Source organism: Corythoichthys intestinalis, chromosome 6, assembly GCF_030265065.1.
Source record: "Corythoichthys intestinalis isolate RoL2023-P3 chromosome 6, ASM3026506v1, whole genome shotgun sequence".
Taxonomy (NCBI): Eukaryota; Metazoa; Chordata; class Actinopteri; order Syngnathiformes; family Syngnathidae; genus Corythoichthys; species Corythoichthys intestinalis.
The window spans coordinates 36,257,262-36,275,510 of record NC_080400.1 but is presented as its reverse complement, the minus strand read 5'-3'; the positions used below and the strand labels follow the sequence as shown (position 1 = coordinate 36,275,510).

General features: G+C 38.0%; 2 protein-coding genes across 7 annotated transcripts in view; one reads left to right on the top strand and one right to left on the bottom strand.

Moving 5' to 3' along the window:
- Window positions 1-1,544: 1,544 nt before the first annotated feature.
- Window positions 1,545-10,459, top strand: tubd1 (tubulin, delta 1). 3 transcript variants are annotated; one of them, XM_057839280.1, is made up of 8 exons: window positions 1,545-1,792; window positions 3,253-3,400; window positions 3,534-3,750; window positions 3,816-4,047; window positions 4,925-5,089; window positions 7,597-7,689; window positions 7,776-7,959; window positions 8,094-10,452. In XM_057839280.1, exons 1-8 carry the CDS (start codon window positions 1,642-1,644, stop codon window positions 8,206-8,208), a joined length of 1,305 nt encoding a protein of 434 aa, XP_057695263.1. In that variant the 5' UTR covers window positions 1,545-1,641; the 3' UTR covers window positions 8,209-10,452. The 3 variants fall into 3 exon arrangements, with proteins under 3 accessions (XP_057695263.1, XP_057695262.1, XP_057695264.1); XM_057839279.1 differs by having other exon boundaries at window positions 7,591-7,689; window positions 8,094-10,449; XM_057839281.1 differs by lacking the exon at window positions 3,253-3,400 and having other exon boundaries at window positions 1,647-1,792; window positions 7,591-7,689; window positions 8,094-10,459.
- Window positions 8,577-18,249, bottom strand: part of vmp1 (vacuole membrane protein 1) — a 24,050-nt gene continuing 14,377 nt past the window's right edge. Inside the window, exons 8-12 of one of the 4 annotated variants that reach the window (XM_057839277.1) lie at window positions 16,909-16,989; window positions 16,715-16,831; window positions 15,873-15,934; window positions 11,518-11,617; window positions 8,577-9,747 (exon numbers count right to left, since the gene is read on the bottom strand). In XM_057839277.1, the coding sequence (XP_057695260.1) occupies window positions 9,604-9,747; window positions 11,518-11,617; window positions 15,873-15,934; window positions 16,715-16,831; window positions 16,909-16,989 (504 nt within the window). In that variant the 3' untranslated portion in view covers window positions 8,577-9,603. The remainder of the gene's footprint in view (window positions 9,748-11,517; window positions 11,618-15,872; window positions 15,935-16,714; window positions 16,832-16,908; window positions 16,990-18,249) is intronic. The other 3 variants (XM_057839274.1, XM_057839276.1, XM_057839275.1) reach the window with 3 other exon arrangements.

Genomic DNA, 18,249 nt, shown 5'->3' with positions numbered 1-18,249 from the left:
GAAAAAAGCTAGAAGAACGAAAAGACTCCTTATGTGGAGAAGCTTGAGAAGGAAGAGAAACATCGGTATTTGACAGTTATGACGTCAGTTATGGTGCCACTGCCGTGGTCTGGAGACCAAAAATGACATGGTTGCGTGGGAAAATGAGAACTGCTCCATTATGTGGTACCATTTAACCTGTGTTGGTCTACAGCAGGGGTGGGCAAACCGGTCCTCGAGGGCCGCAGTGGGTCCTGGTCTTTGTTCCAACTGACCCAGCACAGATAGTTTAACCAATGGGGTTAAAATGAGAAGCACCTGACTGCAACTGAGTGATTGCACTTGTAAAACAGCAGATTGGTGAAAAGGTGTCCTCTTATTGGGTTGCAACAAAAACCCGCACCCACTGCGGCCCTTTGTGGAATAGTTTGCCCACCCCTGGTCTACAGCATGACACAGCTAAAGACATGTGTTGGTTCTGCTCTCTGTGCTCCACTTAAGTAAGTGATATTTGGTAGTGTGTGATTTGTTTTACACAAATGTCTGTCAAAATTATCGCGTTAACGGGCGTTAATTAATTTTTTGGATTAATCACGTTAAAATATTTGACGCAATTAACGCAGATGCCCTGCTCAGAGAGATTTAAATGACAGTACACAGTGAAACGCTCACTTGTTGTGTTTTATGGAGTTTTGCCGGCCTCTGCTGGCGCTTGGGTGCGACTGATTTTATAGGCTTCAGCATCCATGAGCATTGTGGAAGTAATTATTGACATCAACAATGGCGGGCTACTAGTTTATTTTTTGATTGAAAATTTTACAAATTTTATTAAAACGAAAACATCAAGAGGGGTTTTAATATAAAATTTCTCTAACTTGTACTAACTTTTTTCTTTTAAGAACTACAAGTGTTTCTATCCATGGATCGCTTTAACAGAATGTTAATAATGTTAATGCCATCTTGTTGATTTATTGTTATAATAAACAAATAGTCCCTATGTACCGTATGTTGAATGTATATATCCATCTTGAGTCTTATCTTTCCATTCCAACAATAATTTACAGAAAAATATGGCATATTTTATAGATGGTTTGAATTGCGATTAACTGCGATTAATTACGATTATTTTAAAGTTGTAATTAACTCGATTAAAATTTTTAATCGTTTGACAGCCCTAATATATATATATATATATATATATATATATATATATATATATATATATATATATTTGGTTTGTATTATTGATTATTGTTTGTCTATTTTAGTGTTTGTATTGTTGTTTATTCTGTAGTGTTGTTGTTGTTAATTAAAAAAAAAAAAGGCAGCAACCGATAAAGCAAATATAGAAGAAAAATATCATCATCTCTAACCATTTCAAAATAAGAGAGTATGTTTTGAGGCAGGTTTAGAATAAAATATTATAAGAGAAAAAAACGAATCGTTACATTTGTAAAGGAATAACTTTTGATACAGCTTTTAAGAATACTCTCCATGATGTACCAAAGTTGTTTTAAAACTTACAAGTCAATTATTTTGAAAGTTAAACACTTGCGTAACGGAAATCCGTTGTCAAGGCGGCCTCATTGAAACGTTTGTCATTAAATAAGATATGACCTGTGCTGGTCAATGTAGGAATGTTCATACTTCGCTTCGAAGAAAATGTCAGTGGTGACTGTCCAATTGGGTCAGTGCGGCAACCAGGTGGGTCTGGATTTGTTTGACACCCTCTACAATGACGCTCAGGCGGGCCAGAAGAAATCATATGCTACTGCCAGCTATGAACGCTTCTTCCACCAAACTAAAGATGGAGGTAACATGAACTTGCATTTTTGTGTCACTACTTGTTTCACATAACACTTAAAATACTTCCCGATAGATACAAAACCGGAATTTACCGAAAGTTACCCAAATTCCACACTCAACTTCTTATGTCATGGTCAATGATATATAAACACAAATTTTCACCACATAGATATTACATTTGGAACAATCAAGATATACTATATCGAAAAAAATCTTTATACATTGAAAGATGGGTCATGAATAAATTTTCTTAGTCAATTATTGAATGATGAAGGTCAACTTTTTACATATGAAGAATGTTGTTTCGCTTATGGTATAGTTGTTACACCTCGTGAATATTCTATTGTGTTTGATGCAATACCAGAGGGATCTCGAAGATTATTACAATGTTCACCTAAAGGTGGTAATTATGACATTCCAATCTTTGATTCAAAGTCCCTGTTTATTGGTAACGTGTGAGGGGACTTCTTCAAAGGGAGATAGTTTCCAAAGCTGCTGCAATTTTTATTGGAATAATTTATACGAAAATATTGAATGGAAACAGACTTTGCTTTTGACTAGAAAATATCTATTGAGAAATACAGTTAAAAGAAATCACTCAAAATACTTCACAGGTGTTATCCTGTAAAAACAACAATGGTGAAATTTAAAATTAATATCGATACGTTATGTTCTTTTTGTGCAACTGCAGAGGAAACTCCCATTTGTTTTGGGAATGTACATACTCTCACATATTTTGGGTTGACTTGAATAATTTTATCAACTCCAAAGTTGAGCCCTCTTTGAAATTACTTTTTAGACATGTTTTGTTTGACCTATCTAACATTGACAAACTAGAAATAGATAAAAGATATGTTATCAATCTTATTTTAATTTTGGCAAAATTTCACATTCACTGTGTAAAATATGCGAAACAAAGACCAAATTTTTATGTTTTGGGGAAAATGTTTTCTTTATATTTGAACGATTTAAGTTCCTCTTTGAACTCAAAGGCTATGAGGACCAAAGGACATTGCAAACAATACAGCTTGTGTTGAAAATAACCCCGACCCTTTTATTTATTTTGTTGTTGTTGTACATTGTTGTTTATATGTGAAATTTCTCGCCCTATGTTTGTATATGTGTATTTGTTGTTAATAAAGTTTGTTTATTAAAAAAATGTGTTAAACATTAACACTAAACTATACCTAACCTAACCTAACATACATACATTGTGGTGACCCTTTATTATGTGACATAATTCACCCACGTAACTTTTTGTGTACATTTGGCCGAGCGCGTTACCGGCTACGTCACAATCACGTGACAGATACTTAACAGCCATGTGCGTTCCGGCTGAGTTCAGAGTTCACAGAGAGTCCCAAGCGGCCGGACACAGCAACTCGTCTGCTCAACGGGCCAACAAGACCCCAGCATCGCATTCGCCACACATTAACTATTACTTTTTTGTTTGTTTGTTTGAATTAGATCTTGTTGCCAGGGCAGTGCTGATTGACATGGAGCCAAAAGTTATCAAACAGAATTTTAGTAAAACTGCCAAATCCGGCGTATGGAAATATGACAGTGCATCGAGTTTCAGTCAAAGCCAGGGGAGTGGCAACAACTGGGCAAATGGGTGAACTGACTTTGATTTCCATGATTTATCTGTAAAATACGCTGAACCCCACACATAGTAACCAATACAATGTTTTGTTACAACAAAAATAGTGTTCATGGTTCTGAAGTGGTTAACCCAAATTTGTCATCAGGTTCTGCATCCATGGCCCCCGACACAGAGAAGTGATGGAAGACCTCATTAGACGAGAGGTAGAACGCTGTGACAAACTGACTGGATTCATGGCCATGATGAGTGTGGCAGGTGGGACTGGCTCTGGAGTGGGCACCTACGTCACTCAGTGTTTGCGGGACGTCTACCCCAAATCTTTCATTGTCAATCACCTCATCTGGCCGTACGAAACTGGCGAGGTATGAAGACTTTTTGTCACACGTGTGAGAAATTTGAGAAATGTATAACTGCTCTCTATGTTCAGGTGACTGTCCAGGACTACAACTCAGTGCTGACGCTGGGTCACATCTACCAGCTGTCAGATGGCATCCTGGTTCATGAGAACGATATGGTAAACAAGATCTGCAGTCAGCTGCTTCATATAAGCGACATCTCCATTGCCGATTTAAACAAGGTGATCGCGCATCAGCTGGGCGCCATCTTTCAGCCAGTGTTCACTGCTGACTCAGATGGACACTACAGCAGGAATTTTCTGGGTGAGAGAGGCCAAGCCACTGCATGATTACCAGCTTTGGGATTAATTAATGCATTAGTCAACCTTTTACAAAATTGCATTTTTTGCCTCGGAAATTTTGCATGCTAAGAAATGTATTTTTGGGAAACTATCCCCTAATATCTGCTGAAAGTTTGTACTTATTTATAGTTTCTCGTCTCATGCCAAAGCAATTAAACTTGTTGCAATCTTGGTGCTGAGGGGAGTATGCTAAAGTGAAGTGCCTCTTTAATACAACAAATGGCGCATATTTTATTGGTCCAAGTGTAAAAAGTTCCTCCAAAACTATGTTGAAATTTTTTTGTAGTCCATCCATTTTGAATGCTGCTCATCCTATTTGTTCACTGTGTGGATAGCGAAAACAAAGATCTCAAACAAGTAGATTATTTTCTGACAATCTACAATCAACAGGTTTAGTGAAGTTATTGTGTTTGGCTGTTGGTATGGATAGGGGCTTTTTAGAATATTTAGAATTGATAAAACTGATGAAATTAGCATTATCAGCTATCAGTCGTCACTAAATTTTAAATAGACAAATTTCCACTGCACTTCTTAACAAATTTCAAAATGATTTCTGTAATTTGAAGGACAGTATCATTCTACACTTCATGTTTGCGTCAACTTCAACGGAGCAGTTTATTTTTATTCCTGGAATGGTTGTCCTTTTTGTCATGTAGTTCAGATCTCCAGACGTCATTTGGAATAGGCGTTAGCCTCCGCCTCTCCCTTATGGAACACTTTTGAAGATGAATGGGATCATTAAAAAAAAAAAAAAAAAAATCTCAAATTGCGTAATTATGATTTCCTTTGATTACTCACTGTTCAACCGTTAATTGCATGCTAATATTGCCCCCTCTCAGGAGAATTTGTGAGTGCCCTCGCATGCCACCCTGAGTACAAGCTGCTCAGCATGAGCACTGTACCTCAGATGCCGAGTTCTTACATTCCATACACCACCTTCGAATGGCCTTCTCTGATCAAGCACCTGCGACGGATGCTCATCTCCAACACCAGGATGGAGGAAGGCAAGTTTAACCATTAATCCTGTAGCATGTTAACTAAAAAAACTTCCCCAGTATGTTAAACACATGAATTATGCTTGAAATAAATACTCCAAAGCAAATGTTCAAAAAGTTCTTGCCATGGATAAGTATAACCCAATGGATTTTAAAACCTTGAGTTTCCTTTCAGAATCAGTATTTTCTGTGGCATCCTATACTTAAAACACCATCAAAACGTTTTGGTAATAAGATTTGTAACACAAAAAAAATCCTAATAATGAACTTGAGTTCCTATCAGGAGTACACGCCAATGGCAGGCTAGTGAAGCTAAATTTTAGATCACTAGATTTAACTCACCCCAAAAATGCACAGGTAAAATCACATTTCAATCACAAGTTTTCTGAGAAATTTTGAGAGAGGACATTTGTTTTACCTAGACATTTATTTTGTTTCATGGGTACAGGGTTTGGTAGAGCCCTCACTTAAACTCATCAACCCTTCGAATTCAGGAAAAGAATCTTGTCAAACATGACTTTAAATATATATATACAGTGGTACCTCTACATACAAAGTTAATCCGTTCCAGGACCTTGTTTGTAAGTCGAAATGGTCGTATGTCGAGCAGAATTTTCCCATAGGAATACATTATAATTCCATTAATTCGTTCCACAGCCCAAAAACCTTCACTAAATCCTTAAAAAATACTACTGGTACTATTACAAATGGCAATTACACATAGCAAAACAAATAAATTATAAATCAAAATCGGAATAATAATTCCTGTATTAATGTAACGAATCGGGTTCTAATGTGGCGGACGTTTTTTGCTGACCCTGAACGCACCGCGGGGCTGACGTGCCAGAGACAGACCGGTGAGCTGGAGTTTCACTTTCACTTTGAATGTTTTCTTGAGAACACCATCAATTGCGGCAGACAGAAGGTGTTTTTGTTTTGAATAAGTTGTGAAATAAATGATAAAAACGTGGCGAAGTTGGCGATTTCTCTGGAGATGTTACCACAATAAGAATTGTCAGCTTAACTTATAAAGACTGGCGAACGATGGTCGTCGGAGGACCGTGGAGATGTATTGTTGAGCCATTTCACGGATGCCCACCCTACGCTCATATTTTTCTGTCATTTGCATCTTCATTTAGAAGGTAAGCGTCAACTTTTTCCTTGTTTCACCACCTGTTCCAACCTTTTCTGAAACCACTGTTGATTTGTCACACAAGAAAATCCGCCGTGCATTCGTCTGCGGTGCTGCCATTGTCGTCGTATTTCGAGCATGTCGTTGGATGTAGAAACAAATGGAGAGTCGAATTTTACGTCGGATGTCGAAAAGTTGGTGTGTCGAAGCGATCGTATGTAGAGGTACCACTGTATATAGACCCTACCCACGTGACGTCACAACTCCGCTCTCCTGAATGGTACCGCCCAATTGTCCGTCAAAACATAGTGTTAACCTGTTACGGCTACGTACATTCCTCCTATTTACGGCGTGTTTTTCTGCTCCTTAACATTAATAATCAAAATGGTGAAGGCGTGTGTGGCTGTTGGTTGCACTAACAGAGAAGATGGAAGGAGAGACTTGAAGTTTTACCGTATTCCGAGGGATCCAAAGAGGAGAGCGAAATGGACGGCTGCAATTCGACGTGAAAACTGGGCACCAAAAAATCACCACAGACTATGTAGTCGTCATTTTATATCCGGTAAGATGCATTTAAGATATACTTAGAGGGTTTTGGGCTGACAAATAACCACAATTAAGATCATTGCTAGGCTAATCGCCGACAACATACACGTATGTATGTAGTGAGAGTGCTATCGCTAAACCATATAAACATTAAAAGCCTTAACTCCATTGACAAACGACATGAAATACATTAGACTTGACAGTGGATGTTAGCAATAACAAAAGATTTTGAATTGAAAATTTCGTAACTCACCTTTCCAAGCACAAGATAGATTCCTGCCGAACGAGGACCTGTTTCACCCAACCAGCAACGAAGTATTTATAAGCCTCCAAGCTCTTGAAGTTTTTCAAATTTTCGTGAGAATAGGCTGATTTTGTGTGGACAAGATAATTGTAAATATCAGCGTAGCAGATGTCAGGCAGACAGGGCGAAGACAGTGGGTCGAAAAACATCGATTTGGGCATCAAATATGGATCTGGCGACTGTATAGAACGAAGCTTTTCCACATAACGCCTTTTATGCAACACATCCAGTGAGTTTACGGCATCAGAAAGCACCGGGTCTTCCATGAAATGCGTTTTAAATTCCTCGATCAATTGAAACCAATGCTAATACAGAGACAAAATGACGGACAAGTGGGCGGAACCATACAGCGAGCACGTGGTTTTGTGACGTCGGTGGGTAGGGTCTATATATCATAAAATGCGATGAGAAGCCAAGAATTGATTTCCACTTTTTGTGATAGTGTCTTGTTATCACTAATACTTTTAGCACAAAATATTGTTAACGCACAGTATTATTAATGTTAATTAATGGTGCGTCCATCGGCAGTCACAGGTAGTACACAGAGTCTGACTGGATCTAATCTCAACACCTCCTTGGCCAATCTGCTCATACTGAGAGGCAAAGATGTATTCACCGCCAACACAGGTTTGCCAGACCATAGTTGAATGTACATGTTTGACACCAGCAGATATCCACTCCTATAACTAATATGCGTATAAATACTCAACCAGGGGACTTCAGCGAAACATCACTTTACACCTCATGGCAATCACCAAAGGACGCTTTCAACGTGTGGAAATGTCCTGTCCCATTCAGGAAGTACGAAAAAATGGCTATGCTGGTTAGCAACAGTCAAGCTTTGATTGAACCATTGGACAATACATTGAGGAAAGCTTGGAGTATGTTCGCTGCAAGGTGAGTTTGCTCTGAGATTGCTTCTAGTATTATATTAAAACGTTTAGAATATCCATGCTAAGAGACCAAGCGTGAAATGTTGTGAGAAATAAAATATTTTGTGACAATTATCCCCATTTTATTTTTTGTTACAGGGCTTATGTCTATCAGTACACAAGGTTTGGGATGTCAGAAGAGGATTTACTTGAAAGCTTCACATTTGCAGAGCAAATAGTGTCCAGCTACAGTCAACTGGGCTGTAAGGGATAAAACTGACAGCGGTCTTATACCTTAAGAACTCTAAACATGATCAATAGATGCTTGCTGCCAAATACTGCCCTTGACCAGTTATTCCATGACTTTTTTTGTTAAACTATTTTTGGATCATACAATGTACATTGTAAAGGAACAGCACTACACATGTAATAATTTTCATTAATTTATTCACTAACTCCATACGATGCCATTTTTAAAGAACAGGTTGGATTAAAAACAGTCCACCAATCCAAGTGCAGATTTTGTACACTTCCACATGAGCAAAGGTTAGGTTGTTGACCCACAACTTCAGTGAGCTTACAGACCACTGTTGCCATGTAAGACTGAACAGCCAACACCAGTCTGATAAGCTATCTGAAGAGGTGGAAAAGAGGATCCAGATGCACACTGCTAGGCTGAAACAAAAACCACATTGAATAGAATCGGATGCCAACATGGAATCATTCAGTACGTACCAATAACCCAAATCTGAATGGTTGTGGCAAGTTGTTCACTTACCTGGAAGACGTCATTTCTTAGAATGAGCTATACAGCACAGCAAGAAAACCAATGACTCACACTTGGATACAAGTGTCCTCATTAACGTGTTTATATATGATCCAATCCAAGATCCAATCTCTCAGTACAGAATTAGAAATGGGACTACTTGCCTTAAGGTACAGTGTCACTACAAATGATGTCACTTATTGTTGGAATTTATATGACTCCTGTCCACAAACTGTCAGAATAGAAATACATCAATGCATAATGTCCATGATAGGATACCTACACAATGTGCAAACCATCTACAACACATTTTACATTAATATTGCTTTTTCCTTTTTGTGTGTGTGGAACGTAATTGACAAGTCCAGGTGCAAATAATTTCGAACAGATCAAAACCATGAAAATATCCCAACCCTGAAAAGAGAGCATCTAGAGGCAGTTATCCAGACGTTACACTGTAAAAACAAATCAAAATCCATTCAAACATTGTTAGAAAATTAAATAAACATTTTCGAGGGAAATCGCGGCATTCCCATCTTTGCATAAGGCATCGCGTCTGACAGGCAGTGCCCACGCACAGAAGACATCACTGAACTCCGCTGCATCACTCGCGAGGTCAAAGTAATGGAATCATCGGAACATAAGACAATTAATTGCCAGGATAACCAGGCGCTTTGCACACACTGAGAATTTAGGACGAACTACAAAAATTGTGGACAATGGAGACATACGTTTAAAAGCGGACACCCACATACCAAGGACAGTCTGCTTTGGAACGCATAGCCTCTGAGCGTGGAGGGTGAGGTTTGTCGGCAAGTCATGAGTGGACACAGGCTAAGCTGCAGCAACAGCTGCTGCAGATGCGTAGTCACTTCGAGGATGTTAGTACTGCTTGGCCTGTCATCACTTGGTCTTCTCAACCAAGTGCTTTTGCTGCTGAAGCCGCTTGGCATAACTCTGAGCCATCGAGTTGACAATGGAGATGACAAAGTAGCAGACCATGACCAGCACCAGCTTCTCGAACAGCCAGGATAGCCAGTTCTCATCCTGGAAAGCCAGTGAGTTTTTTTTGCCAATCAGCTTGCAACAAATTGAAGAGTTGAAATAACTATATCAGTATATACATATGTGTCAAAATAGAAGGCAAAGTTTGCCTAACTGCACACTACAGACAATCCTTATGGAGAGAATTTCCTATGCATATTGTGCCTAATTAGTTTTTGTGTTTAAAACACACTAAAGTTTTTAAACTTTATGTTAAAAATAGTTATTGCATGGCGGGAGTAACTAAAATCGTTTTTATCATATGTACTGATATATATATGGCGGAAAACACTCAGGTGACTTAAAGTTCCGGTGTGAGACCCCTAATTCAGCCAACTTTCAAAAGTGTCCGATATGCATGTGATACATCATTGGAAAGCTTAAAATCTCAATTTTCTGGGGGAATAAAAATGTTTCTTAAACAGCAAAACTCCATCTGGAGGCGAGAGCAGAATTACAGACGCAATGACTTTAACGAGATATTATCGAGTGCTTACCTTGTTTCGATCCAAGAAATCCAGGTAGCATATATCACTGAGTGTCAAGACACAGCTGTGAATGGCCACAGCTGGATTTTTGGGGGATTTTATGGGTGAAACATAGTAACATAACAAGGGTTGCGATGCAGAAATCGCAGACATCAAGCAGTGGTCGAGAGTTTCTTTTTCATATATTTACCTTTTTAAACGTTTTTTTCAAATTTTTTTTGTTTGGGTCGATTATTTATCTAACATCGGCGAAAATGCGACAGTAACAAAAAAAATTAAGCTATAGTTATGAGGTAGATATCAGTGACTTTTTTACAAACGGCATTTTTTTCCATTGTGAGAATTTGTTTTATAGTTTAAAATATGTGAGTGAATAATTTTTTAGTCTTTTTTTTTTTTTTTTTTTTAAACGAAATGAGACATCAATTAATGATTCTAAGCTAAAAACGACAGACATTTTGAATAATATAATTACCTTCGTTTTATGGCTGGTTGAAACAAAAGTGGTTGCGCAATGTCTGTAAACGGGGGCTTTCAGGGTAAAACGGACAAATTAAAAATAATTCGGGGGCTTAATGTCCCATGAATCTGCTATGGCATCATATAGACATGTTGTTCTATCAAACGCAACAGTTGTTTTGGCTTCAAATACAGCAGTTTCTTTTAAAGAGTGCAAGAGCAGAAAATGCTTTTTCAGTCTTGTCTGTTTTCCGCCATATATATTTAAACCCATTTATGATGAAATGGGGGTTAAGAGTATTAAAAACCCTAAGGCTGGGAAAAACAAAAAGTTGGGAAAAGCATCTGACAACATGCGGTTTGCACCACAAAAGCTTCCTTTGTAAAGAGCAGTATTTTTTAAATGATTATGGCTTTTAACATTTAGGAATTACATAAATTTAGTAGCCTACTTTGATTTGCATGTAGTGACCATAACTTTGAAGGAAAATCCTTAGTTGTCCATGGACATTACAATAAGCCTGAACAGACACTGCAACTTTCAATTGCTACCGTACTTGTCCAGTCATTTATTGTCATTAATGAGGTATTCAATGTTTCTATATAGTTACCGGTACTTTAGTGAATTTAATATTGTTAAGTGCCGTAATTTGTTTACCTTAATGGTTTAGACAACCTATATTTCACTTGTTTTAAAGCAAAAATAAATAAAAATCAAAACCCCCTTCAAGTACTTTGGACCAAAGTGTTAATTAGAATCAGATTAATTAATCCATGACCAGGTAAAACACACAAGAAATTTTCTAATTAAATTAATAGTACTTACAGATGATTTTCTTCCTTCTCCATGATGCAGCTTGTTCCTTTGTGCTTCCAGATAATGACTGAAGGGCTTCTGAAGTGATGATCCTACTTTGGGTATAGACCTGGCAAGCACAACAAGAAAAGACAGATCAGAATTACTTTATTTACTCACCCAACTATATATTAAGGTGGAGCCCCAGCTGTCAGAGCATGAACACAAAGACTTTTTCTATTCAAAATCAAGCAAATCCTGAGACCAGCCATCCTGCATGTGAGTACAGTAAAGCAGGAGAAGAGGCAACTGAAGCACTGGGTCCTCAGCCCTCCTTTTATATTGCTTAGCTCTCCTCAGGCACTTGTGTCAGCCCCTTCAACCGGGAAGTGACTCCATATGATGTCATCACCCTTACCACCATCTGGGTGCAAAGACATCTAATAAGGGTGTACTTGCATCCTTATTAGGCAGGGCTCGCGATCTCACCAGGGGGTAGGGAAAAGCACAATGGACTCATGATTTCTGTGCTTTAAAGCTAATTTAGAAAAAAATGTTTTTACTGGTCAGGACAAAGACATACTGTCTAGACTCAACTAAGCACATTAGAGACGCGACTCAACTAACATCAATGACTGCTGATTTCAGTTTGACGAGCTGTCACATCTCCATGTAGTTATGTTAGTGCACGGGAATACCATAGATAGATACAGACTCCATATTACGGCGAGTCACCATATGTCTCTTAGAATGTCACTGACTTTGCAAAACAGAAGCCCCATTCTCATTCCAACCGTGAGCTAAAGTTCCAATGTCATTACAGTATCCATTTTGTGTATGGTATGTACAGTCATTACCAGAATGTATTTAATTTTGGGTAAATTCTATTTAAGAGTACTTTATACCAGGGTTTTAGATTTTGGTGTTGACCTAGTCTAGCTCAGAAAATAACCAAAGCATATTTTGTTTTGCATTTTTTAAAAATAACTACTGTATTGCCTCAATAGCCATTGAACAATCAAATATTCACCAAAGCATTTCTGGTACGTGACTTTAAAAAAAAATTATTTAGTGTACTGTTTAGATCAGAAATTAACTAAAATATCAATGTATTTTGTTGTTTTATTTTAAAAATGAAAATTTTTTTGAATGACAATAGAATAACCAAGACATGCATTCAAAGGGACTATACTGGATTTTCTGAGTTAATGTGAAATACTTTTCTTCTCAATGCACATTCCACAAGTGAGGACACAGAGCTTTGACATTTTGACCGAGACTGCCCTAAAAAGCCCTTTTCTTAAATCCAATAGAGAGGGTTCGGGTCGACCACTCTGGATGAACACACGCTTGTCCATCACCATCCACATCCCCGCGGCAGCAGCGCTGTTTCACATAATCTCCACGTCACAAAAACACTTTTCTAACCCACTTTAAAGACTCGCTACTAGCCGTTTTCACATTTCTGGTGCTGATTTGATACGCCAAACGCTCATTGCTTTATGTCCTAGCTTGTACAAGCATGCGCGCCATGCACGAGCTACAGTTACAAGTTGCGAGTAAAAAAGTGACAAACTCTGGATATTCTCTTTAAGAAAAAAAAAAAAGTTTTAACTTTGATAATTCTTTGTAATTTTTTTGTACCATTGTTTTAGTATGTGTTTGTGTTTTTATGTTTGATATCCTCCATGGTGGGTTTAATCCTGCCATTATCATAAAAGTATAAACATGTACTCTGATTTGCATTTTTGAAGGTATGTTATTAAACTCGAGGTAACCAGCGTCATAAAAGTAAAAACAGTAAATACAATATACGCACACACATACAACATTGTGGTGGTCAGTAAATGTTACTTTTATAGAGCAAGTGCAGGGAAATATATATGGAATCATGAGAAACGAAGAAATTACAATCAAAACACATCTCTTGTATTTATTGCACCACCTCTGGCTTTTATGACAGCTTGCATTCTCTGAGGCATGGACTTGATAAGTATTCTTCATCAATTTGGTGCCAACTCTCTTTGATTGCAGTTGCCAAATCATCCTTGCTGTGGACACCCCCCCACAATTTCCACCACAGGTTTTCAATAGGGTTGAGATCTGGGCTATTTGCAGGTCATGGCATTGACTGGATTAATCTTTCTCTAAGGAATGCTTTAACAATTTTAGCTCTGTGGCATGATGCATTGTCATCTTGGAAAATGACACATATTTTCAATTGAAGGGATAAGAAAGCTTTCTAAAACTTCAATGTAAACTTGTGCATTTATTGAAGATTTCACCACAGCCTTCTCCCCAGTGCCTTTGCCTGACATGCAGCCCCATATCAAGGACTGAGGGAATTTTGATATTTTCTTCAGGCGGTCATCTTTGCAAATCTCACTGGAACAGTCCAAAACAAAATTCAAGCATCATTACATTGTCAAGAATCTGCATTGGACAAGGTGTCAAGAGTCAAGAATCTACATTGGACAAAGTGATGATGCTGGAACTTTGGTTTGTTGCTGTTCCAGTGAGATTTACCAAGATGACTGCCTAAAGATCAACATCAAAAATCCCTCAGTCCTTGATGATATGGGGCTGCATGTCAGGCAAAGGCACTGGGGAGATGGCTGTGGTTAAATCTTCAATAAATGCACGGGTTTACATTGAAATTTTAGCTTTCATATTCATGAAATTCATATATCCTTCAATTGATAATATGTTTGGGGATAATGAAATCATTTTCCAAGATGAAAATACATCATGCCACGGAGCTAAAACTGTTAAAGCATTCCTTGGAGAAAGACTCATCCAGTCAATGTCATTGCCTGCAACTAGCTCAGATCGAAACCCTATTAAAAACCTGCGGTGGAAATTGAAAAAAATGGTCCACAGCAAGGCTCCAACCTGCAAGGATGATCTGGCAACTGCAATCAAAGAGAGTTGGCACCAAATTGATGAAGAATACTCATCAAGTCCATGCCTCAGAGACTACAAGCTGTCCTAAAAGCCAGTGGTGGTGCTACTAAATACTAGAGATGTGTTTTGATTGTAATTTCTTCGTTTCTCATGATTCCATATTTTTTCCTCAGAATGGAGTGATTCCATATATATTTCCCTGCACTTGCTCTATAAAAGTAACATTTACTGACCACCATTATGTTTTTAATTAATTTATTTTAGTGTTTCTGAATGCTAAAGAGTTGCACTTTTGAACTAATTCATTATTTTTTCAAGCTTTTTATCTGAGTTTGTTCTACATGATAAAATGCCTGAGTGAGTGCTTGTTCGAGACTGGTGATTCCATACTTTTTGCTAGGGGTTGTAGTATACATACACAGTCTAGTACATCTACAATTAAAAAAAAAAAAAAAAAAGTTCGCTGGAGAACTCAGTCATCATCCATTACATTAGTTAGAACTCAAATATGAAAATACAAAAGTCAATTATAAAATAAATAAAATATACTGATTAGTTTGAGCTCAACAACTAGACAACAACAACATCAAGATTAATTGGATTTTACATTTGATCGCTGAAACTCTAAAATACGAAACTAAGCTATTCTATCACTGACAGTTTTAAAGATCTAAGTCTAGATTCAAGTTTCCCACATTGGTGGAGCACTTTGTTTTGCTGAACTTTGTGAGTCATATTAACATGTCTGAATGGGACCTCCAACGCTGTTGAGATGTAAATTTGCAGCGTAGAATGTGAACACCCTTACTGTATCCCCCTTCTGTGAAAGCACTTACAAATGATCATCAATCAAGATCAGAAAGTTTGGGATACATCTAAGTAACTGCAGACGGACCTAAAAAGTAGTGAACCTCCAGTGGTGGTTCAGAATCAGAAGGTGTGGGTTTCAGAACAGAGCTGTACTGTGTTCCTGCACGGAACATATTTGGTATGGGATAGAAAACAACTCCAGCTCAACCTCTGTCTAGCAATATGCTCATGGTGCACATCTTTAAAATGCCTTGCTAATTTCAATATCATCTATAGTGTGGTAGAAATAACGCCATTTTAAACCCTTTCTGCAAAGCAAAAGCACTACCGTGGGCCTTTGGTGTTTTTATTGCTTCAACATTCAGTCTGATCTGCCTGTTCCTATTGCAATTATCAACCTATTTTACTTCCTAAAAAGAAGGCAAACGTTTGATGAAAAAGATCCAAGATGAAAATCAGTATTCAATTTTATGTTAACTCATATGCTCTGAATTGCCCATCAAAATGTAAGTACGGTTACAGTAAGTTTAAAAATAAAAGATACAAATGTTTGAAAGCTATATTATCTTTTAATTATGCATTTTCCTTATTGTACTTAGGATTCATAAAATAATGGGCCAGGTTAACAGCCATGCAGGACCACTCGATTGACCTCAAATTAAGACACTTACCCAATCAGAGACACCATTTGCTCCACAATGTGCTTGCTGAAGGAGATGATAACAAACAGCTTCTGTTGACAAATGACAAACAGAACAAATGCTCTAAAGAAAGGGAATACACTATAAAATGTTTGCATATGTTGAAAGACATCTGACAGAGGCTGAAACAGACGTACCGGTGTCCACTAAGTACAAAATCTAAACATAACAGACATTTGACAATATGTTCAATTTTAAGCTGCAATGAGCTTTTTGTGGTTCAGATTGGGAGGCAAACCACAATATTCTTCCCCGGTCATGAAAGTGATCAGCATTTCAAGGTCTATGACACATGGACCCCCTGGACAATTCCAGACAGGATGTGACGTGTAACGTCCACCGGGTTCAAAGGATACACACGTACAGTACAAATAAAGCCTCAAGCAGTTCAAGACATTTTATTGGACTGGACTATGTTCAGTAATGTCCACTTCACATACTCTTGAACCCCCCTACTGTGTGATCGTGACGGGACTCTGTCTGAAATTGGCGATGGGGAGGTTACTGGCAGATACCACCCAGGGATGGAAAGGTATAATACTATCTGACTCGCATACACACAAACATGCTCAGACATGGGTCATATTAGTCACTTGTGAAGTAGGCAGATTTTTTTTTTTTTTTTTTTTTTTTTTTTTTTTAAATTAGCGGGACATTCTCATCTAGGAGAAAGTGGAAAAAGTCCAAACTGTTTTGGAATGCATGTTTTTAGTGTTATACATTATTTCTGTACAGTTGCTGTATTGGTGGAAGTAAATGTTGATCTTTACTTGCCAACCTCTGACAAGCGTTTTACTTAAGTTAATACTGACCTGGATGTGCATCTTGATGATGGCTTTACCGATGAGCGTTGCACCAAAGAAGGTCCAAAAGGGAACAAGGAAATGCCCACATGTGATTCCCGCCAAGTCAAAAAGCGGATTTGGGATCTAAAAGATAACATATGGTTAGAAAATTCTCACAGCGTTAAGCACAAAAGACAAATCTTAAAATCAAATTTTATGACCGAAGCACAAGCCAAGATGCCAAAGAATCCCACTTTCTGCACCATATGTTGGACTCCCATTTTTGCTCTGGTGACAAAATCCTGCAAGGAAAAAAAAGGACAACTATTTTACAAAATTGGGATAGAGGCTATAACGTTGTGAGCAGATGCATTCAATTCTGTTTGAGCTTCTTCCAATTCTCATTGGCTGCCATTGAACGCGATAAACTTCCAATTCAATTTGAACCTCTTAGTTCATATCAATTCTACTAGTATGTTTAACGATGCCAATGTTTGGATTTTGGTTGACTCGTCATGACACTGAGTTTTTTTTCTTTTCTTTTTCCCCCAAAAGAGAATAGAATTGTTGAAAACATGACTTTTGACAATCTTACATTAGTCATCTATCAAAAGAGTCTGTCAAAAAAAACTGGCAAAATTCATAGCCAATGTGTTTGTCCATATAATAATAGTAATAATAAATTACATTATATGCAACCTCTTTGTCATGATAGCATTGACAGACCTTTTTTTTTTTGGATTATCAAGGCATAATCCAAACATTAATGTTTCAGATTTTGACAGAAAAGATTAAACAAATTGATAATAAAACAGAACAAACAACTCCACAATAAATGACAAAGCAACACTTATGTGCCATGAGAAAATTGTGGTACGTAATGATCATCGTACATGATAGAGGGCACGCTCAGTTATTTGTCTTTGATGCCGATCAGCTGTGACCCAGCGAGGTAAGATCAGATGATGGCGATTGTGACAATATACGGCACACCAGGTTTCTCCGATTACCGTCTCGCTGACTCAGCATCTGATCTCAGCAGTGTCCAGTCATGTGAACCTGCTTCCTGACAGAGTTGTCTGTCATTCAAATTAGAGACCCGTGAAAAGAGAGGGACGGGCGGGAGAGATGCAGACAGCACAAAGCCCGGGGGATGATTAAAGGGGGAGCAGTGCTCAGCGTGACTCACGCGCACACACAAAGATTTACTGGAAGCGTGAGGAGGGAGGGGCTTCACTGAAGTCATGTGGCACTACTGGACCAATTACTGGACAGTTGTTTCATGGTCAGTTGGCATTATGAGGCCACGCAGGTACCCGTTTTGCTCCGAGCTGCATATATGTTGCGAACAACACGTAAAATAGACAATGGATTTGATGTGAAAGATATCAATATTTATTGTGGATTTAAAAAGTTTCCACACTTCAAATACCGGGTTTTTGTGCCCCCCCCCCAAAAAACACTTTTCTCCCAAGTGCATGTGGAAAAATGAAAGATAGGCCAATGAAACTTGCAAAAATGAATAATAGGCCAATGAAACTTTTTTTTCCCCATACTTCAAA